The following is a 23,613-nucleotide window of genomic DNA, read 5'->3' as shown; positions in this document are numbered from 1 at the left end:
GGAGGCATCGACTGGGCAGGGACAGGTTTCGATGGTCTGGGAGCTGGCCACCGGGCAAGGGTAGGTGCAGGAGGCCTGGGAGCTGGCCACAGGGCGATGACAGGTTTGGGGAACCTGGGAGGAGGCCACTGGACGGGGACTGGGTCAGGAGGCCGGGGGGGGAGGTCTCAGGACGGGAACAGGGTCAGGAGGCCTGGGTGGAGGCCACCGGACAGGGTCAGGGGGCCTGGGAAGAGGCCACGGGACTGGGTCAGGGGGTCCGGGAGGAGGCCACAGGACAGGGACCGGGTCAGGAGGCCTGGGAGGAGGCCACAGGATAGAGGCCGGCTTTGGTGGCCTGGGAGGTGGTCGTGGGCCAAGGGCCGGTTCAGGGGACCTGGGAGGTGACCACGGAACAGAGGCCGGTTTTGGTGGCCTAGGAGATGGAGTGGCCACAGGGGAGGCCGGCGGCGCTGCGTGAGGCGGAGCCAAGGAGGACCTCTGAGGCGGAGCCGAGGGAGGTGATGGCTCAGAAGGCCCAGAAGGCGGAGCTGAGGGAGGCTCAGGAGGTGGAGCTGAAAGAGGCCCAGGAGGCGGAGCCGAGGTAGGCGGCACCGTGGGAGGCTTTAGGAGCGGAGACCAGGAAGACTCTGGAGGCTCTGGGGGCAGAGACGTAGGAGGCTCTGAGGGTGAAGCCGTCGAAGGCTTGAGTGGCTCGAGAGGCGGAGCCGGAGGAGGCTCGGGAGGCGGAGCCATAGGAGGCTCGGGAGGCTCTGAGGGCGGAGCCATCGAAGGCTTGAGTGGCTCGAGCGGCGGAGCCGTAGGAGGCTCGGGAGGCTCTGAGGGCGGAGCCGTCGAAGGCTTGAGTGGATCGAGAGGCAGAGCCATAGGAGGCTCTGGAGGCGGAGCCGCAGGAGGCCCCGGGGGCGGAGCTTCAGGAGGCCCCGGGGGCGGAGCTGCAGGAGGCTCGAGAGGCTCTGGGGGCAGAGCCGTCGAAGGCTTGAGTGGATCGGGAGGCGGAGCCGTAGGAGGCTCTGGGGCGGAGCCGTAGGAGACTCAAGAGGCTCTGGGGACGGAGCCCTGGAAGGCTCGAGAGGCGGAGCCCTGGGTGGCTCGAGAGGCCTGGAAGGCGGAGCCCTGGAAGGCTCGAGAGGTTCGAGAGGCGGAGCCCTGGGAGGCTCGAGAGGCTTGAGAGACGGAGCCCTGGAAGACTCGAGAGACTTGAGGGGCGGAGCCCTGGCAGGCTCAAGAGGCGGAGCCCTGGGAGGCTCGAGAGGCTTGAGGGGCGGAGCCCTGGCAGGCTCGAGAGGCTTGAGGGGCGGAGCCCTGGCAGGCTCGAGAGGCGGAGCCCTGGCAGGCTCGAGAGGCTTGAGAGGCGGAGCTCTGGGAAGCTCAGAGGGCGGAGCTCTGGAAAGCTTGGGAGGCTTGAGAGACGGAGCCCTGGAAGACTCGAGAGACTTGAGAGGCGGAGCCCTGGAAGGCTCGAGGGGCTTGAGGGGCGGAGCCCTGGTAGGCTCGAGAGGCTTGGGAGGCGGAGCCCTAGAAGGCTCGAGAGGTGGAGCTCTGGGAAGCTCGGAGGGCGGAGCTCTGGAAAGCTCGGGAAATTCGGACGGCGGAGCTCTGGAAGGCTCGGGAAACTCGGATGGCGGAGCTCTGGAAAGCTCGGGAAACTCGGATGGTGGAGCTCTGGAAAGCTCGGGAAACTCGGATGGCGAAGCTCTGGAAAGCTCGGGAAACTCGGATGGCGGAGCTCTGGAAAGCTCAGGAGGAGGAGCCCTGGGAGACTCGAGAGGTGCTGGCTCTTGGACGATCGAGGCTTCTGGTGCTGGCTCTTGGACGGTCATGGCTACTGGCACTGGCTCTTGGACGGTCATGGCTACTGGCACTGGCTCGTGGACGGTCATGGCTACTGGCACTGGCTCTTGGACGGTCATGGCTTTAGGCACTGGCTCTTGGACGGTCACGGCTACTGGCTCTGGCTCTTGGACGGTCACGGCTACAGGCGCTGGCTCTGGGACGGTCGAGGCTACAGGTGCTGGCTCTGGGACGGTCGAGGCTAGCGGCGCTGGCTCACTGACGTCTGAGGCTAACGGCACTGGCTCACTGACGTCTGAGGCTACTGGCTCTGGCTGGGTTACCGTGGTATGTGCCGGCTTAGGTTCGCCGGGCGCTGAGGGCAGAGTCAAGGGGGGTTTAGGGCATGGGGCTGCGGCAGGCGGAGGCTGGAGCACAGAGACCACTCCCTTTCTCCTCTTCCTCCGGGCTGATGCGACTGGCGAGGCTGGGATGCTGTTCCTGGTCAGCGTGGGTTCAGGCTCGCTGGCCGTGGTTGACGACGACTCAGGCTTGCTGATGGTAGAGGCCGTAGGCGCTGGTTCGCTCACTGTGACATACGTGGCCGCTGGCTCGCTCACTGTGACATGCGTGGCCGCTGGCTCGCTCACTGTGACAGGCGTGGGCCCTGGTTTGCAGACCGGGGCAGGTGTGGGTTCTGGCTCGCAGACCGGGGCAGGCGTGGGCTCTGGCTTGCAGACTGGGGTAGGTGTGACAGGGGGGGCCCCGGACAGCTGAAGGGTCTCCACAGTGGGTGGAGGGGTAGGGTCCTCCTCCACGACGCCCACGGTGAGCTGTGAGCCGCAAACTAGTAGGGTCGCCTCCAGGAAGTCACAGAGTGTCCAGCCGTGCATTGCCTGTGGCAACCGCTCCCTCAGCGCCGCGTTCAGATTGCCCCTAAAGAAGGCCACCAAGGCTGAGTCCGGGAAGTCTGAGACACTCGCCAGGTTCAGGAAATTGTGGATGTGGTCTTCAATGGGGTGGTCCTCTTGCTTTAAGCAGAGCAGATGGTAGTTCGCACGTTGGACTGCTGGATCCATGGGTGGGTCGATCGTTCTGTTATGCTTGAGTAACGAGGCAGACGAGGAGATGCGGATCCAAACGCAGTTTGAACTTTATTACGTGAACCAAACAGGAAAACACAAAGGAACAACCCACGATGGGGAAATGAAACATAAAATAGCGAATTTAACACGAGGTAAGCAACAGGGGACTCGAGGAGGAAACACACACCAGGTTGACATCAAACGACGATCGACGAACACTGAACAAAGACACGGGGTATAAATACACAAACATGGGAAAAGGGGCCAATGAAAGAACAGAGCTCAAACAAGATAATAAGGTGATTAACAGAAGCAAACGGCAAACTAATGAGGGCAGGTGAAAACAATGACAGGGAACACGAACGCTAACAGAGGACTATGGAGTTACATAAGGGACTAAAGTGAAAACTAAGAAGTGCAAAAGTGACAAGATGGAAAACAAGAGGGCAACAGTGAAACAAGACAGGGTAAACATAACACCAAGCGAACGCAGATAGTCCTACATAATACGATCTTTTTTTGTAATATATAATAGTGCTAGACTATATAAATACATAGGCCTATATATATTATATATTAGCTGCTAGACTGCCCCGGAAGGTGCGTGCCTCGCTTTGTGTACAGCAAGTTTTTTCCACCACAGTGAAAATGGTTTCGAAAGTCTAAACGCCAACAAACATGGATTGAGGCGGAATATTTCGTTAGATAAAAACATGTTGTGAATTTTGGAAATTATTACATCTATCCTTTTTCAAAACATGTTGACTTTTGGACTTTACAATGCCATTATTGTGACGGTATGGCCATTCTAGTAGTTCTAGAATTCCGGTAGTTCTCGTGTAATTAGTGTCCTTTGGAAGATCAAAGCGTGTCTCAGCCATGACAGTATTACAAATGTCATAGACAGTAATGTCTTTGTATTGAAGGCCAAGTTTAAAATATATCTCTATAAATTGTCTCAGACCCAAAGTAAAATAAAACCGGATTAAACTTGAAAGGCGGGACATGTTTACTTGCAATCCAGCTAAAATAGAGCTCCTGGCAGGATTTTGAGGGATCTCAATATTTTTTTAATGAAAAATTATCTCAGTAATTCTGAGATAATTAAGTCGTTAATTCAGAAAAACAGAGCAAAAACTTTTTTTTCCATGAAAAATGATCTCGTAATTCTGAGATAATTAAGTCATTAATTCAGAAAAACAGAGTAGATTTTTTTCTCTCAAGTGAATGCAATACGCTTCCGTAGGACATAACACAATGCATACAAACATAATGTTGCATATGTGAGCACGCACAGACATATGCACCCTTTTGTGTTCTTGTATTGTTAAATGTGTCTAGACTTTGATTTATAGTGACTTCCACATCTACTTAAGCCCATATCTTATTTCATATATGGGATGTATTTGTTGTATGTATTTTATTAATTATAAATCTTAAAATCAATACTCTGTAATTTTTGTTTTAAATTTATAAGCCTAACCAGGGACAGGGGTTGCAAATTAGTCATGGCTAGAAACATGTATGCGTGGCATCTACTTTGTAGGCCTATTCTTTATAAAGCAATGTTCTATGCATTTGTCCCTGTCAAATAAACATTAAAATAAATACAAAATAAATAAAGAGGTGATGCCCTGAACAGACACCGGTTTATTTGATCTTGACCGTCGACTGTGAGTGACGTCACTTCCCAAGACAAACACGCCCCATACCATAATCCCACCCTTGACCCTGATTGACAGGTTTCCGTGTAAGGCATCAATGGAAATACTAAGGGAATTAGTATTCCATTTGAGTTTTGGCTGGCTACATACGCGACGCTGAGAAAGTGAAAAAGCAGACGTGGTAATTGAAATTGCTATTTAAATATGACAGGGCCAAAACTCGTAAGATATGGGAAACACAGTTGCAAACGGACTTTGCTTTTCCATTTGAAATCTGGCAGTCACTGTGCGTTCGCTTAAACGAAAATGCAAACGGTAATGCGCGATTTGTAATTGCGTTTGGATTATGTCACATTTTATGCGTCCACAAATTGAAAACGCAATTGCAAATACAATTTGCAATTCCTTTTGAATAATGTCCGGAAAATCATTCCATATCCTAACAAAACTATTGCAAAACACATGCATCACCCATGCAAGACGTATATTGTACAGTAGGTGGCGGTAATACTCCTAAGGAGTGAATGGCCATTAAACAAGAAGAAGTCACTTTCAGCATGGCAGCGGTCGGTGTCACACGGTGTTTAGTAAGGTCTTGCTTTTCTGTTAGAAATGCGAATCAAAATGCGCAAACGCTTTTGCGGACTTCTAGACGACTGCTCTGTGTTTCAGCCCCAGAAAGCAGTAAGTAAATATCAAGAGTCATTAAATATGTGAAATGCATGTTAATGCTGTAGAGTTGACCTTGTATCGCATGTAAGACACTGTTTAATAAATTAAACACTATAAACCTGTTCTGAGACGATTGAAAATGATTGAAAACTTTATAGAAACCAGTGAGAAAAGTACCGGCTTCTGTTCAGTAAACATTCTCCGTGCTCCGTTTATCAATGTGCTATTTAACGGATAGGCTAATTTTAAACTCCGATGGAACAACTAACTGATGTAATTTGCGGTTTTATATGGTGGAATTTAATAATTAAATTAGTTAACATTTTTCTTAATTTTTGCAGATTTGCATCTTGAGCACAGTGAATTTCCCTCTGAGTCTCGATAATTAATATAATGATGCATAAATCTACTTCTGTTTGATATCTGACGTATTTTGCGGCGAATAAAACGTCTCCGGTTACGTATGTAACCTCGTTTCCTTGAGATGAAGGATACGAGACAGAGGTTGTGTCTAGGGTTGCCACCTATGTCTGATAAAAAACCTGGACAAATCAATGACCCGGCCACCGCTTTGCTCACAAGTGAAAATGTCCATTAGACATTAGACTCAGAAGACACAATTGGTCGTTGTGCAGTAAAACTGTGCATAGTCGTGAATATTTTAAACATCTCAAGTATTCTCACTTATCTTAACTTATAGCTTACCTGGTTGCTTAGATACTGGTGCTTGTGCTTGCTTTTGCTTTGCTAAAGAAATAAGTAGAGGGATGACATTAGATTTGCATTTACCATACCTTAGCCACATCTATAGCCACTTTTATTTAGTATGTCTCAATCAGACATTGGAATAACAAAATCATACATAAATGGGCCTTAGCTTACCTAGTCTTCCATCTATACTTGGCGTTTCCCTTTGCTGCAGCTATCAGTGGTTTCTGTTCTTCAATGAATGTCTTGAATTCAGTGCATGACAATTTGAAATTCAATCTGACCTGAAGCTCAGACTTCACCATTGCAACTAACAGTCTGTTTCTTTTATCGGACCAAACATCCTCCATATGACTGAACACTCTTTCTGCATAGGCATTACTGACTGGTATGGAAAAACAAAAGCAACTACTTTCAACAGCTCAGTGGATTCAGTTGCCTTGCTAAAAAAATTATTTGTTTTAGCATGGTCATCCAAAGCAGTTTTGCCTTCATGTTTAACCAGAATTTTAACTGAGCATACGGAGCAGGTAGCATAAAGTGGGTCGCCTGGTGTTGGCTTTAGCCATGTGGAGTAATTGTAATTTTTCAACCAGTCATTATTAAAATATGTCGAACGTTTCATTTTCTTTTTACTGGCCTGTCCGTCTTTGTGAACACACTGTCATCTTCGTCTTCCGTCTCGCCACCCATGTTAACGCTAACGAACGACGTTGACGTACAATCTTCTTCACACTGCTTCTCAAATTGCCGCCTGTAGTAACTGGCTAGCTGCCAAGAAGACAGACGCGCTAGATGACGTAGCCTACGTCACGTCACACGTCCCAGAGCCAATGATAGCGGATTCTACACACAAGAGACACGGACCACTGTGTGCACAACGCATAGGCTATTTCAAGTGGAGAGAAAATAGATAGTTGAATATACATATTCACGTAGCCTTTCGAAAACCGGGACATTTAGTGTCCCGGGAGAGTGGATAAATTTCCCGGGACAGGTTATTAAAAAGAAGGACAATCCCGGTAAAACCGGGACAGGTGGCAACACTAGTTGTGTCTTGTTTCGAAGGATGTGCTAGGTAGGACGCGTCCTTTGAAGGCTGCAGTATACCGAGTGTCCTCCTTTAAACAAGCCTTGTTTATAAATAAACGAGAGAGTCTTCCTAGGACAAACGGAACGTAACATGGTTGCTATGACAGCACGCCACTCTTTAAAGGGTAACTAAACCCCTGCTCAGAGTCTGACTCCACCCACTAGCAATATTTGAAAAATGCTCGAAAAGTGGGCAGACCCCAGCGGGGATAGAGGGGACGAACCGAGGGCGGGGCGGGGCTGTGCGGGGGGTGCACCTGAGACCCGTAGTGACAGATTAATTGACAGCTGCTGTCAGACTCTAAAATGGAGAGTGACTGGAGTGACGCAAGTAGCTTTGCCACAGAGCGGTCTTTTGAAGTCGAGGACCTTTCTCCCCCACCTTCACCTGAAGTGGAGGAGAGTGAATTGTCTGTGGACACAGGGCCGGAGCCATATCAATTCAAGCCGCTGGCTCAAACTGCGGTTTTAACTCCCTGTTGAGCATCCGAGTGCGCATTCACCTTCACTCGCGTGCAGGAAAAACAAACGAAACGCTGTTCAGTGATGTTTATACTTTTAGCAGGATTTTTATTTAGCAAGCTTCACTTGAACATAACATCAGTTAGCTGTTCTCTCAACTTAGAAGAATGTGACGTAAAGCGTAACGTCATCATGTACAAAACCGTATACCTCCAAATAAAACTATACAGTCAATACCGTAATACAATGTATAAGGGTGCAATACGTTTAACACTCCGCGCATCGCTAACGCGTTTGTCGACCCCAGAGGATTAACTTTAGCCTAACCATAAATTGTGATTCAAATATATATGATCACTCACCTCAAGACGCCGCTGAGGTGGTGGAGTCCATGCAGGAGGAGCAGCGTTTGGCACTGCGTCGCTTTTCAGCGCGAGCTGTTTGGAGAAGCCCATTTCCACCTCCATTGCGTTGGAGAAGCAATCCTGCGTAAAATGCAGTTTGCACACTCCTCCAGCTCTAGGCGGGAACTCGCGGTCTTCCAGAACAAGGACGTGCAACCCCTGGTGCCTAATTTCCAAGTCTATATGGAAAGCAATACAGTCCAGCAGTGCTGTTGCAACCAGAAACACTACACCTAGGTACCATCCTGACCACTGTACTAAATACAGATAATCTACGCTAACTTGAAGCTATCCTAACTGATGCAATACTATGCTACTAACTAACTATGCTTCTAACAATACTACACTAACAAATATGCTAATTAACTACCTAGGCTACACGAAATAATCTAAATAACTATATAAATGCTATGCTAAATAGATGCTAAAATACTCTATCCTGATCGTTTTCTATACTCGCAATTCCAACTCCTGACTCGCTACAGTGGTTTTGACGAAACGAGATGCTTTTTATACTGCCATGGGCGTGGTAGCTCGTACCAAGAGCGTGGTGAGTTGGAACCTGCTTACGTCAGCTGTCACCGCTTACGTCACAAAGTACCGCAAACAGCCAATAGGAAAATTCAACTGCAGTAGCCACCGTTCAACCTGAAGAGGGCAGCACTCAGACGTTTTTACAACATATATTGTAGAATTAAAACACTTTATACACAAATGTCAAAAAAATTACTTGAATCAATGACCAGTACTAATAAAGCCCCATTCTTACAGATCATTAACTAAAAAAAGTTGGTTTAGGGTTTAGTTACCCTTTAACAAGCGCGAGCGCTTTGAGTGAGAAGGGAACATAGTCCCTCTGGAAGGGAATGTAGGAGGTCAAATTTAGGAGAGTTATTATATAAAGAGAAAAGAAAATGAATTTTACAGATGTGCTTTTTGTCTAATATTTCATTTTAATTAATATAATTATGCATATTATATTATCTGCACCTTTCTACTGAGGTACTTCAACTTGGAAATTTACATTCCTTGTGTTTGAACATATTTATGGGGCAAATTGGTGCCATTTTTTTTTTAGACAAAACATCCTCCGAATTCCCCTGAAAGAAGGTTGCATTCGGAGTGTCCTACTCGCTTTTCTGAAACGAGACAGCCTCGATGACGTATGCGGCCCAGTGAATGCGACCTCCAGAGGATGCATCCTTCCGAATGAGTCACTGACCTGATTGAAACCCCTGCACAATAATGCCAATCTTCTGATTGGCAATGGTGTTTGAGCCCCGCCCCTTCAGGCGCGAACTTAGCCTATATAAGCGGGCGCTCAATCACCATTACTTCAGATTTTTCAGACTGAGGGACGGGACTACTGAGGAACTACTTAATTTGTCTGAAGTAGTCTCGTTCCCTTCATCTCACACCTTGTCCTAACCAGACACGATAAGATTCCATCAACCAGCAATCTGTTCACACCAGGTGTGAAGTGACACTGAGATATTCATACACTAAAATAAGGATAATTGACAATAAAATGTAAAAAAAAAAAAATCGCAGACTGAACCAGGGGCGGCCCGTGGCATAGGCGACAAAGGCGGTTGCTTAGGCAGAGAAGCAAGCCCTGAGGGGATAAATACACAATCACACACATACACAGGAAAAATGAAACTTTATAAATCGCAGATTGTTTATGTTCATGTGATGCTCCTGTTGATATTTCGCCTATCTCCACGTAACAGGGAAGCATAGAGAAAGTCTAAATGAGCAAGTACATTTCACCTCTGCCATTCTGAAACCGTGTGTGTGAGACAGCTCTGTCTAAACCGAGACCTCAGGCACAACATTCGGTAGGTGTTTGACACCTCGGCCAGTGAACTAGTTGATGTGATGCCGGCACGACGTCGCAAAAATGGAAACCATTTCGCAAATAGAAAGCCCTGAAACTCGTGTGTCCTGGCTGGTTAGGACAAAACCTCAGATTAACATGGAAAAGATACCTTTTATCGAGTGTCGATAATCGCGTCTGGTTAGGACACGGTGATGGAAAACCGTGATTACTACGTAACCGGAGACATTCCTTTTCGATTACTTCGACATTGCTATGGGAACAGAATCCCATCCCACAGCACTAAGTGACGTTATACTCCCCGAGAAAAAAACACTTAATCATAGATCTGCATAAAGAGTCATGGGCCCGCAGGGTGTATGTGTGTGTGTGTGTGTATATATGTATATATGTGTATATGTATATTAGGGATGTCCCGATACCACTTTTTCCACTTCCGATTCCGATAACGGAAATCTCAGTATTGGCCGATATCGATCCCGATCCGATACCAGTGTTGTTTCTTTGCATAATCAGTTTATAATATCTTTACATTATTGTGTGGAAATAATTGGGTGTACTCTTTAATATGTAAAGAAACACAAACCTTTAACTTCACATTATTTCAATATAAATGTATAGCTTATTAAGAAACACTTTATTATTAACTAGCATAGCCTACTGGATACTGGCACTCCCCGAGTTCTGATTATACGCACCTGCATATCATTAGTGGCTAATCAATGACTGCATATATACCCCGCTTTCTCACCCGCGCGCGCACGCACTCTCTCTCTCTCACTTTCACTTTCACACTCTGTGCCTGTTCTCATTGATAGTAGAAAGTTCTGGAGTCTCAGAAATATTATGTCAAACATGTGTCTTCATTATTGCCTGCAAGTATCATAAAATTGTTGTAAGTTATCTCTTTCATCGTGTCTATACACTGTCTGGATATTACTTACCTGCTGTTTGCCACTCTGCTTAACTGGATTTACTCACAATGTTTACATCACCGTTTCAATCCTCTGCTCAATAAACCCTGCTACTGAGTTCATATCTCTGCTGTGAGTCTCTCCATGAAAGCTTTATCTTTTAAACCCTCACACTTTTTATTCACAGTTTAATTCGCTTAATTAAATTCTGGTTAAATGCACCTCCAGTGCAGTTCTAAGTCCATATTATAAGTGAACCGAACTGCTGAGCATCTACATCTGAGATGTTCGTTTGTAGCGGTCAAATATTGTGCACGTGTGAAGGCTATAAATAGCCGCGCCTGTGTGTGTGTAAACCGAAGCACCATTCACTAACGGGCTGAAGCTGCGCGTGCATTTATATGTTTACTTATTAAACACAGCCTATTGCAATTCACAGAGCTATCGCGTGTCTTCAAGTGGCTTTGAATAAAATGCACGAGTCATATGAACCACTTTAATGGTGTTTTAACAGTTCTTTTATGTCATTTTTTAAGCTTGACAGTAACGAACATGACTAACACAGAGTATCGGATTTGGGTCGGGCTCGTCAGACCGATACCCGATCCGTCTGAAAACGTCAGTATCGAAGCCGATACCGATCTAGGTATCGGATCGGGACATCCCTAATATTTATATCCCACGTGGAAGTACCAGATAGGAATTAATATAATCTGGGGATTTTATAGGATACATATAGTTTAATATTAAGCGTTTCACAATCATAGTTGGGGAAAAGTAGGTTTTATGCTTGTAAGGAGTGCTTGTGACTTTCTAGAGTGGGTATTAAAACCAAAGCTCTACATACAAATTATAGCCTACCAGTAACAGAGGGTTTCTGGGATAAAAAAGCACTCCAAACAGAGAGGAAATGGAAGTCACATCCAGGTTGTAAAACCTATCCAACGTGTTATGTGATGACCACCCTTCTGCCAAACATATGTCCTGTAGGGACACAGCATTTGTCCATGCCCATGATGATGCCATGCTTCTAGTTGAATGCACTTAGACCCCAATTGGGCAATTTATTCCTTGTGACTCATATGCAAGGACAAAAGCATCTACAATCCAGTGCAAGGGCCTTTGTTTCTAAAGAGATATTGACTTGCCGCGAGGCTCGCGTTGGAACGGTGGGTCCTTCTTTGGGCCGTGGCTTTACTGCCTGCTCTGCAGCGGCTTTTGGTGGTGCTTGAGCAGTAAAAGAGGGATTCTTATCTAGTCTTTGAGTGAAGGTAGAGCGAGAGTGGGTCAGGTGAGAGGTGTTGCTGCTGCTTTTGGCAAAAAATGTCTCGTAGTCAGAGACTGCTTCTGAGCAGCTAAGAATCACTCCGAAAAGCCCTCCACAGCACAGGGAACACTTGTGGAACGACATCTTGAAAAAGACACGAACATGCAAGTGGCTCTTTTATGAGGTATTCTATATAATATAGCAACAAAGGATACAGTAAACTCCTTCCGGAGCACTGGGAAGCAGGTAGGTGTCACGCTGAAGTGCCGTGATGTTCGACGGCAAGCCTCTGAAGCGTAGTAACCCGTTACCAAAGCGTCCTCAACAGCAAGGTGAGGAAACATCCCCGGATCACACAGGAGATCAAGAATTTCCACACTACAGGCGTTAAAGCACAGGTGACAAGTCATCCTGACAATGTCCCACAGAGAAGAGTAGTCCGCTGAACGTGTACCTTCGACGACGAAGCAAAGAAGGGTTTTCTAAACGAAGTCGAATAGTCCTGTCGTGAAGGAAGACAAATCTGAAGTAATGGTGATTGAGCACCCGCTTGTATAGGTTTGTACCTGAAGGGTTGGGGCTCAAACACCATTGCCAATCGTAAAAAAGTGTTTGTATTTTTGTTTCAATATTAATCGTGATTTAAGAATTTGGCAGTCTAATAGATAATTTAAATGAATATTCTGGGTTAACTTACAAGTTCAGCTCAATCGACAGCATTTGTGGCATAATGTTGATTACCACAAAAATGTAGTTTGATTCGTCCCTCCTTTTTCTTTATAAAAGGAAAAATTGAAGTTACAGTGAGTCACTTACAATGGAAGTCAATGGGGGCAATTTAGGAGGATTTAAAAGCAGAAATGAGAAGTTTATATTTGTATAAAAACACTTACATTCATTCTATTGTTAAATTCATGTATTATTTGAGTTGTAAAGTTTTTTTTAAATGGTTTTGTGCCAGTATTAATGGGTTTCCGGCATTGTGTTGTCATGGCAATAAAGTTATAAATTTGGATATAATTTCACACAGAAAAGGTATGCAAGATTTTATCACACTGAAATCATGTAAACATGCATATAGTTTACGTCTTGTGGCTATAACTTGAAAGTGAGTATTTTAATGTTTATGGATTGACCCCATTGACTTCCATTGTAAGTGTCTCACTGTAACCCAGTTTTTTGCTTTTTTTGAAGAAAAGGATGGACAAGTCAAATAAAATTGTGGTAATCAATATTTTGCCGCAAATGCTGTAGGATGAGCTTAACTTGTATTTAACCATGATTAATGACTTCAGTTGATCATGCTTTTGTTTTTTCATGTCTAGGTTCAGTGGATGTCCCTAAAGCTCAGTTCACAGATAAAGAGGTTCAAGATATTTTAACCAAAATTACAGGTCTGGACCTGCAGAAAGTGTTCCGACCCTTAAAAGAGCAGCTAACGCCACCCAAATACAAACTGATGACAGACGCAGAATTAGAGGAGGTGAGATGTGATTTTTCATGATTGGATGGTGTGTTGATATCTATTGAATGTAATCAAAAGTCTTTTTAGCTATATCTCCCATATCTAGGCAGGATTCATGATGGGACTTAGATCTTGCAGTTGTTGTGCTTGAAACGGCAGTCTTGTCTCTGGTTGTTGTGTAGGCAGTGTGTAAGGCAGAGGAACAGGCTGAGCAGCTGATGAAGATGCCTCCAGTCCTGCCTGAGAGGAAACCCATTCATGATGTGCTCTCTGAAGATCAGATACTGGAGGGCATGGACACTGCTAAATATGTTTTCACCGACATCAACTTTAACATCCCACATCGAGTAAGAAAATGGTCTTTAATGCAAACGTTCAATGTTCTTATTTTTTTGATCTAGAAAATAGGGCTGGGTATTGATAGAAATTTCCCGGTTCGATTAGTTTCCAATTCACAAACTTTCGATTTGAATTTGCGTTGCGTCATAAACATAAAATATTTGGGTCACTGTGTTAAGTTAAATATAGTTTAATACTTAAAACACATCTTGAGATCCCTTAGTTCGAATTTGTGCTCCATCAAGTGTTTTGAATGCAAGAGCGTAACGCATGTCTGTGTTGTGCTGCCTGCTGAAGGGTTGTTTTGTTCACATAAACTGCACGTTGCCATAAAGTTTCACTTACTCTGGAGTAAACGGGTGGTACTACAAGCTTGCATTTCTCAGGACTCTTCCTTATTTCGGTCCGGCTTTGCGATTAATTGCGTGGATTTTTTTTACGTGTTATTTTTAATAAAATTGATCGCACTGAATTAACGTTTTAAATCGACATATATAAGAAATATCACATGAGCAAGAGTGCGATATGGCCCCACATCAGCACTGCTGTGATTCGGCCACAGGCCGAGTGCCGTACAGCAGTGCTGATGTAGGGCCATATAGCACTCTTGCTCGTGTGATAATGCTTATATGCAACAGTTCAATGAACAAGTACATTTTAAAAAAAATTGGGAAAAACTGAGTACGGTCATAAAAATGTATTTGTGCACTGAACTATTTTCTTACACAACAGATCACAATCTGCAGTTGCTGGTTCAAAACAAATGATGCGTCCAAGCCTTCATTAGTTATTCAAAAAGTTCACTTCAGAAATAGTATCACGGCTTGTGCCGTTTCTAACAAGGTGTGTGTGTGTGTGTGTGTGTGTGTGTGTGTGTGTGTGTGTGTGTGTGTGTGTGTGTGTGTGTGTGTGTGTGTGTGTGTGTGTGTGTGTGTGTGTGTGTGTGTGTGTGTGTGTGTGTGTGTGTGTGTGTGTGTGTGTGAGAGAGAGAGAGATGGAGCACGTGCAGTCACTTGTTGCCACACCCAATCAGAGATGCTGTCAGCTTTAACAGTGGAAAATAGACGTCCAAGAGGGGGAATTCCTCTATTTCGCGGTAGCCAGTGCGCAAGAGTCATTCACTATAGAAACAGCGATGTCCTCCGCCATTTTAAACAGTATGTATCCAATGTGGAAACTCCGATAAAAGGTAAGCACCTTGAGTTCTGTAATAATGTCTCTCAGCATGAGCATTAATCCTGAAGTTGTCCGTTTAAAGCTATTTCCTAACTTTGGTAATGTATTAGTAATACGAACTACTGAGCGCAGTTCTATGTAAACAATGACTAACGGATTCACTTTACGTCACCAACATATTACACACAAAAAGTATCTTTTGCCACTATCTGCTGGCTAACATATGTCATTTAAAAAATAAAGCCAGTAACTCCTAACAGATACACTTTAGTTTAGAACGGCATGAACGTGGACATACACACACAGTGAAGCGTCCGAGTGCTGATGGCTCAGCGGTTAAGGCTCTTGGTTACTGACCGAAATGTTGGGGGTTCAAGCCCCAGCACCACCAAGATACCAGCAAGGCCCTTGACCCTATCTGCCCCAGGGGCGCTGTTTCATGGCTGATCCTGCGATCTGACCCCATCTTAGTTGAGATATGCGAAAACAACTGCATTTCATTGGCTCTGTATCTGTACTCTGCACAATGACAATAAAGTTGAATCTTAATATATATTCTAATTATACACACAGTATATTAGGTTTATTGATGAGGAATAAAAAGGAATTTTAAAAATCTATCAGCATAGAATTTGGTGATAACCGACAGTCCCAAAAAGCAACTATCGGCACCGAATCTGAATATTTACCAGTCAGCTGCTAATCACAGACACTTCTTGTCACATAACGCAAAAATTTGGTTTTGTATGCGAGTGATTTTCTCTCATTGTAGTAGACATAGGATTGTGCATAATCAAATATCGATCTTGGGATTTATGAATCGATGTCGAAATGGTTCAAATTAAGGTCTTGATGCATCAGGAAAATCTTTTTATTTTTTACCCAGTCCTACTAGGAACTAAGTCTGTTTTAAGAATCCAATTTATTTTCTGTAGTTTTCTGATCTTTCAATGTGTTTTCCGTTACTTTTCCTTTAATGTATTAAACACAACATTTTTCAAGTTCAGTGTGCAGGATGTAAAGGTTCTAGTGAATTTACATGATGTGCAGTTTTCTTTTAGGTATAACCGTATTTTCTGTCAGTTGGCGCAGGACATAAACTCAGCAAAAAAAGATGCATCCCTTTTTCAGGACACTGTATTTAAAGATAATTTTGTAAAAATAACAGTGTTCTGCCATGGCCAGTGAAAAGCCTGGATCTCAATCCCATTGAGCACATCTGGGACCTGTTGGATCAGAGGGTGCGGGCTAGGGCCATTCCATCCAGAAATGTCTGGGAACTTGCAAGTGCTTTGGTGGAAGAGTGGGGTAACATCTCACAGCAAGAACTGTTAGATCTGGTGCAGTCCATGAGGAGGAGATGCACTGCAGAACTCAACCAGATACCGACTGTTACTTTTGATTTTGACCCCCTTTTGTTCAGGGACACATTATTCCATTTCTGTTAGTCACAGGTCTGTGAAACTTGTTCAGTTTATGTCTTAGTTGTTGGATCTTACTATGTTCATAGAAATATTTACACATGTTAAGTGTGCTGAAAATAAAAGCTGTTGAAATTTAGAGGACGTTTCTGTTTTTTTTGCTGAGTTTAGGAATTGCTCGTCTTTTTTTTGGTTGCAGATGGTGTTTTGGGGAGGGACATTCTTATCTTAAGGATCATTCGATTAATAAGACAATCTTGGTGCAAGCTGAATCATCATTTTGGTCTGTTTTCCCAGGAAAAGAATTAAACGCTAAGAACATTGTGCTATATCTGCTAAAAGTGAATTTTGTCAGTGTTTAGGAGTAGCTGACATGCATGTTCTAAAAGCCACAAAACTCTCATTTTGATTGACTCTGAGATTTTAATACCATTTTTCCATGTCAACATAGTAGCATGGGAGATATTTCAGTGTCTAACAGGTGTCCTGTATATCTATCTTATTCTTGCTCCAAAGGAAAGATTCATTGTTGTAAGAGAGCCCAATGGAACGCTGAGAAAAGCATCATGGGAAGAAAGAGATCGGATTATACAAGTTTATTTCCCCAAAGAGGGTCGCAAACTTGCAGCACCACCCATCTTTAAAGAGGAAAACCTCCAGGTACATCAGAAAATTACAGAAGCTGAAAGTTTTTTTTTTTTTTTTGGACAAATGTTTGAATGCCAGTTGAATTTCTCTCTCTTTATACAGGTGGTCTTTGCAAAGGACAGACATGAGGATGTGCTAAACTATTGTGTTGTCCAATTTGAGCCGGACTCTGCAGAATTTAAGAGGGTGAGTGTGTGTGTGTTGCCCTTGAGATCAGAGGATTCAAGTAATGTTGTCAGGATAAATTCAGATTAAAACATGGGCTGTCAATCAATTGAAAAAAGGTACTCTGAAGGCTTTTGTAGCGGAAATGCATTGGTCAAAAATATATTTTATGTTGTTGCCCAGTTGAATAAAGGCTTTAGAGCCTTGAATTTTTCTCTTTCCCCAACAATTAAAAAAGAAAATACTTCTGCTAATTATTCAAATGAAATCATCACATATAGATGCATAATTGCAAAGGCAATCATGGTAGTAAAAAGGCCATTCCAAATGAGAACCATCTGTACATTTTTTGCCAAAGAAATAAATGTTACATGATTAATTACATAGTTTCAAAGAAAGAAATATTAAAGATAAAGCAACCATTTGTTCACAATTTCAATGCAACAGAATAATTTCAAGCACTAAATGAAATGATGATAAAACAGACTTTGATATTGTCCCATTACAGTTCTTAATGTTCTTGTTCTTAATTTATTATTTGCGTTACATGTATGATTTCAATTAAACGCAATGTGACGTTACACATCAAATCTGTGTGAATAAGAATGAAATGAGTGTTTTATGTCTTGTGTGATTTAAGGTGCACGAGCTGACCTACGAGGACATTGAAAAACATGGGAAATATGATCTGCTTAGATCCACGCGGTTCTTTGGTGGTTTGGTCTGGCATCTGGTCACCGGCCGGCGGATTGACGGCCTTCTGATTGACATTCTGGGGAGAGACCTGTGAGTGTGTGTTTCGAAAATCAGCAAACGTGTATGACTGAATTTTCCATGCTAAATGCAACTTTAGGTCATGCAACAATTACCACAGAGTGCAATTTTGACCTGTTCTTTAGTTTGTAAAAACGAATTAAAAAAAAATGCATTTACAGTAATGCACTTACAATGGAAGTGTTAAAATACTCATTCTTTCAAAAGTATAGCCACAATACATAAACAATATTCATGAATACATGATTTTAGTGTGATTACATTTATGCATTTTAGCAGACATTTATACATTTGGCAGATACTTTTATCCAAAGTGACTTACAGAGCACTTATTACAGGGACATTCCCCCCGGAGCAATCTGGAGTTAAGTGCCTTGCTCAAGGACACAACGGTGGTGGCCGTGGGGTTCGAACCAGTGAGCTTCTGATTAACAGCCCTGTGCTTTAGCCACTACGCCACCACCACCACTCACATTATTAAATCACTTACTAACCTTTTCTGTGTAAAGTTAGACAATTTTACAACTTTGTTGACATTTTTTAAAGAAAAGGAGGAGTCAAAATATTTTTTGTGGTAATCAGCATTATAGCACAAATGCTGTCGATTGAGCTTTGCTTATATTGAACCCGAATATTCCTTTAACAGCTGCTGTCTTGTATGATGATGTGTGTTGTCATGGTTACAGGATGCAGGATGCGGTGAGGTTGGTGCGGCTGTTTAATCTACTTCATCCTCAGAGCGAGTCTGCACAGCACGCCCAAACACAACAGGCTACTGATCTGGATCTTCTCAAGGTGAATACACACACACACACGTGCCACAAACTAGTGTTTCACAATTTGAATGTAATATTGTTCCAATATGTTTAGTTATTTTAGGATTTCAGTGTCATATTGGATATCCGTATTTGCACTGACATCACTCTGTGCTGGTGTTCATCTTGGTATTTGTTACCTTTTCAGGAGCACAGACTGTAGTTAGAGCCATTCCTTTGTTTTACCAATGATAAAAATCACATGATTTATCATAATAATCATTATCATAATGATTAATCTTATATATTTTTTTGTTGTTAACACACAATCTGAAATTATAGACCTGTTGTAAATTAATTGTTGATATGAGTTATAAAGTGGTTATTCATAAAATTCCTCTTAAAATCTTTGTTAGGGGCACAAGGCATGACCACATGAACCCCTCTCTGCAAGGTTAACTATGGTTTCAGTGTATTCATGTGTGTGCAGAAAGCTCATCAGTTCATATTAGAAACCTGCAAAAGGGATCAAGATGGTCGGCAGAGATCTGGAGCATTAAGTATCTGTTTAAAAACACACTCGGTGCCCTTACACAAGGAGACATTCTTTAGGGCTGAACTAGGGATGTCTATCAATCGATTAAAATTTTCAATTGAATCAATTTCATGACACTCATATTAATTGCATTAATCACGATTAATCGCATATCATTATGTGCAGAGATGCCCTCAAATAAAGATAATTTAATATGAAAATATTATAGAAATTAATATTATAATAAATGTATTTAGATATTCATATTTTTTCACTTCAACTCTGATGCATTTTTGGGCTACCGCCTGCAGTTTTCACACAAATTGAAAAAATAACCATTCACACATACTGTTGACTAATTGCAACAACAAAAAAAGTCTAATTTTTCAGAAAAAAACACAATAAAAAAAAAATGAATTATTCATAAATAATGTTGTACAGTATGTTTTCAATCTTATGATGATTAGAATGTAAAACATTTTTTTTATTATTCTGATTCTGTTCTCTCTCTATCACCCTTCAAAAAGTAATTTCATTGCATTAGATGAGAGCAAGTACTAGGAAAAGTTTTTCCTCTTTATCACTTTCCATTGCATTATGCAGATCTGAAACGTAGGTGGCACTCTAACACATCTCAGCCCTCACAGATGTGCTCCGTTCATGCACCTACCCCCATTGTTTCATCAGATATCTTGGACTAGAAGCTCAATTTAGATGTCATTAGAAAGCTGGAATTATATTTCTATCAACAATAATCAACATATTTTCCTAATGGTTTGTTTGGCATGCTTTTCCGTATATTTTGTTCTGGGCATCGGACAACATAGTTAAATGGATAGTTCACCCAAAAATGAATACCCTCATCATTTACTCACCCTCATGTCATCCCAGATGTATGACTGACTGACTTCTGCTGAACACAAAAGATTTTTAGAAGAATATCTCAGCTCTGTTGGTACTCGCAATGCAAGTGAATGGTGACCAGAACTCTGAAGGTCCGAAATGCGCAGTCAGCATAAAAGTAATCCACACGACTCCAGTGGTTTAATCCATGTCTTCAGAAGTGATATGATGGGTATGGGTGTGAAACGGATCACTATTTAAGTCTCCACCCTTGACTTGCCCCAACCAGTAGGTGGCTGATTATGAAAATGAAAGTTTAGGTTTACATAAAAAATTACTTACAATTTTAACTGTTTCTTACCCACACCCATCATCTCACTTCTGAAGTCCACTGGAGGCTTTACGGATTACTTTTATACTGCCTTAATCAGTATTTTGTACCTTTTTAGTGTTCTGGTCACCATTCACTTGCATTGTATGGATCTACAGAGCTGAGATATTCTTCTAAATATCTTTGTATGTTTTCTTTCTTTCTGCCGAACACAAAATCGGTATGTTTCATCCAGCTGTCAAGAATGCGTCCTGTGTGAGTGGCTCTCATTTTGTGGTGGCACTGCTTGTGAGGTTTGTTGAGGTGTGCTGACTGCCCCCTGCTGATGTGGCTTGTGAAAACGTGTAATTCAAGCTTTTGATGGTAGAAAAATGTATGTACGGGTCAGGGTGCATGATTAATTTATTGCGTAATTTTTTTTAACATGTCATTTTTAAATATAATTCATCACACTAAATTATCTGCAGCTCTAGTGGGGACTTTGTTTTATGTTCCTTTGACAACTCTGGAGACGGGGGAATAAGGGGTCAGTCCAAGGATACATCACTTCCCATTAGCTTGTGGTTTGACCTTTGACCACTGCAAAGACGTCACTCAGAGAGAATGGGATAAAGAGGGGCGAAGAGAATTCTTGTCAAGTTGTGAGCTGCCATCAGCAATCTGGTAGAGATGTGACACGTGTGTGTGTGTGTGTGTGTGTGTGTGTGTGTGTGTGTCAGTGAAATTGTATGAAAGGAAATACGAAAACATTCTAGCCTTAGTGAGGGGCCTCCGTTTAGTCAAGGTTCCTGCTTGGCGCACACTCCACCAGCTCCTGTCATCTCCCAATGAACATTTAACCCATGAATCCGGAAGTTGAGTAGGTTGATGCTGCAGGGTCAACTTTAAGGCAGCAGACATGAAGTTCACAGTAGATTTAAATTACAGTTAGTGTAATGCTTTTCTTTGGGGCTTATTTTAAATTGTTTTCAGCTTTGAACTCTAGTGTCTTCTCATATCTCACATATTACCATGGCACATGGCCAGAAAAACATTGTAATACCTAGGTACTTTTTAATGCGCTTGGAAATATAGACCAAGAAATACAGATTTAATGGTATACTAAAATGCAGTATATAAATAGATCTTCAAAGAAAATACCTGGAAATGTACCACTTGGATATTTTATTTGGATGATTGTGGAGTTTATACATGCACATGGATATCTGCATGCAAAACCGTTTGTAATACATTTCAGGATTTTATTGTGCATTTAGTCTTATTACATTTCTCACACTTGTTATCTTTCTTTTTAATCTCTTTTTTTCTTAGATGTATGCCCAGTATGAGTCAAATAGAGCTGGATTCATTGAGCTAGCTGTGCAGACCTTTGAACAGACCAAAGCGCTGAGCTCTTCCTAAACCGTCACACACATTAAACTGATGAAACACTTCTCACCTCACTTGAGAAGAGACTGTAATCACCCATGACAGTATCTGAGATATAGTACCAAATGTTGTGTCATGCTGTACATAATAAAGAAGTCTTTGTATAGAAGGTCTCCGATTCGGTATTTGCAGTTTTACATTTCTTCATGGTGAAATAAAATATATATTTACTGGCAGCCAAAGGTTTGGAATAATGTACAGATTTTACTGTTTCGGAAGGAAATTAGTACTTTAATTCACCAAAGTGGCATTCAACTGATCACAAAGTATAGTCAAGACATTACTGATGTTAACAGCACCATCATTATTTGAAAAATGTCATTTTAGATCAAATCTAGACAGCAGCATCACTCCAACACCTTATCCTTGAGTTATCATGCTAAATTGATCATTTGGTGCTAGAAAATCACTTGCCATTATATCAAACACAGCTGAAAGATATTTGGTTTGTTAAATGAAGCTTAACATTGTCTTTGTGTTTGTTTTAGAGTTGCTACATTATGCAATAGACTGGCATGTCTTAAGGTCAAGATTAGGTCAAAAATGGCAAAAAAGAAACTCATCAGTCAATCATTGATTTGAGGAATAAAGGCTATACAATGCTTGATATTGCCCAAAAAAACCTGAAGATTTCATACAAATGTGTACACTACAGTCTTCAAAGACAAAGAACAACTGGCTCTAACAAGAACAGAATGAGATGTACTTATCCTCTTGTTTAGTTGTACATCTTCCACAGTCTCTAGTTTGAGAAATAGACACCTCACATGTCCTCAGCTGACAGCTTCATTGAATTCTACCCGCTCAACACCAGTTACAGTAAAGAGAAGACTCAGGAGGCCTTATGGGAAGAATTGCAAAGAAAAATCCACTTTTGAAACACAAAAAGAAAAGGTTCGAGTGGGCAAAGAAACACAGACATTGGACAACAGATAATTGGAAAAGAGTGTTACGGATCTTAACCCTGCTGAGCATTGTGGGATCAGCTAGACTGTAAGGTGCTTGAGAAGTGCCCGACAAGACAGTCACATCTATAGCAAGTGCTACAGGAAGTGTGGGGTGAAAGGTCACCTGAGTATCTGGACAAACTGACAGCTGGAATGTCAAAGATCTACAAAGCTGTCATTGCTGCACGTGGAGGATTTTTTGATGAGAACTCTTTTTTTTTTTTTTTTTTTTTTTTTTAATTATAGTAGTAATTTTTCACATTATTAATGTCCTGACTATACATTGTGATCAGTTGAATGACACTTTGGTGAATTAAAGTACCAATTTCTTTCCACAAGAGCAAAATCTGTACGTTATTCCAAACTTTTGGCCGCCAGTGTTTATATATATTACATATATTTCAAACAGTATTCATTTCCAACGATACTGGTTTTGACAGCATTTTTTATACATTCAGTGCTACCTCTGTGAAGAATGTATGTCTTTGAAACATAAAAAATGTCTTGATGGATAAAAACTATTGATTTATAATACAAGTTTTTAAGTATAAATAAAAGCCTAAAATGACTATCAAAGGCTTACCAGTAAGGCCCTTTTTTAAACATGAAGGCTTCTGGTTTAAATAAAAATGATCACAAAATATATTTAAAATGTTTAAATGTACTATCCACTCACTTTCCTGCAACAATAAAAACATGCAGTTTTCAAAATATGCATTCTTTGTATTGAACCAAGAGGTTGGTGTGCAATGTTTGTTCTATTGGTCACATGCCATCTTGCCATCTGAATTCGCAGGTCAGAGTTAGCCAAACATGACTTTTGGGATACAGCAGAGCAAAATGTGAAATGTATTCACATGAGCTTGCTTTTCCAGTCTCCCACGTTCAGATGTTTAAATGGAAGT

The 23,613-nt window shown here is 42.2% G+C and overlaps 1 protein-coding gene across 1 annotated transcript; it reads left to right on the top strand.

The window, feature by feature from the left end:
- Positions 1-5,073: 5,073 nt before the first annotated feature.
- mrps22 (mitochondrial ribosomal protein S22) lies at positions 5,074-21,969 on the top strand. Its single transcript, XM_052109675.1, has 8 exons — positions 5,074-5,206; positions 13,207-13,364; positions 13,529-13,693; positions 16,799-16,942; positions 17,033-17,116; positions 17,736-17,881; positions 18,556-18,664; positions 21,645-21,969. Exons 1-8 carry the CDS (start codon positions 5,080-5,082, stop codon positions 21,732-21,734), a joined length of 1,023 nt encoding a protein of 340 aa, XP_051965635.1. The 5' UTR covers positions 5,074-5,079; the 3' UTR covers positions 21,735-21,969.
- The last annotated feature ends 1,644 nt before the right edge of the window (positions 21,970-23,613 follow it).

The sequence above is a fragment of the Xyrauchen texanus genome, chromosome 38 (assembly GCF_025860055.1).
Source record: "Xyrauchen texanus isolate HMW12.3.18 chromosome 38, RBS_HiC_50CHRs, whole genome shotgun sequence".
NCBI classification, from domain to species: Eukaryota; Metazoa; Chordata; class Actinopteri; order Cypriniformes; family Catostomidae; genus Xyrauchen; species Xyrauchen texanus.
The sequence above is the reverse complement of the archived record's forward strand: the minus strand, read 5'-3'. Positions and strand labels throughout refer to the sequence as shown.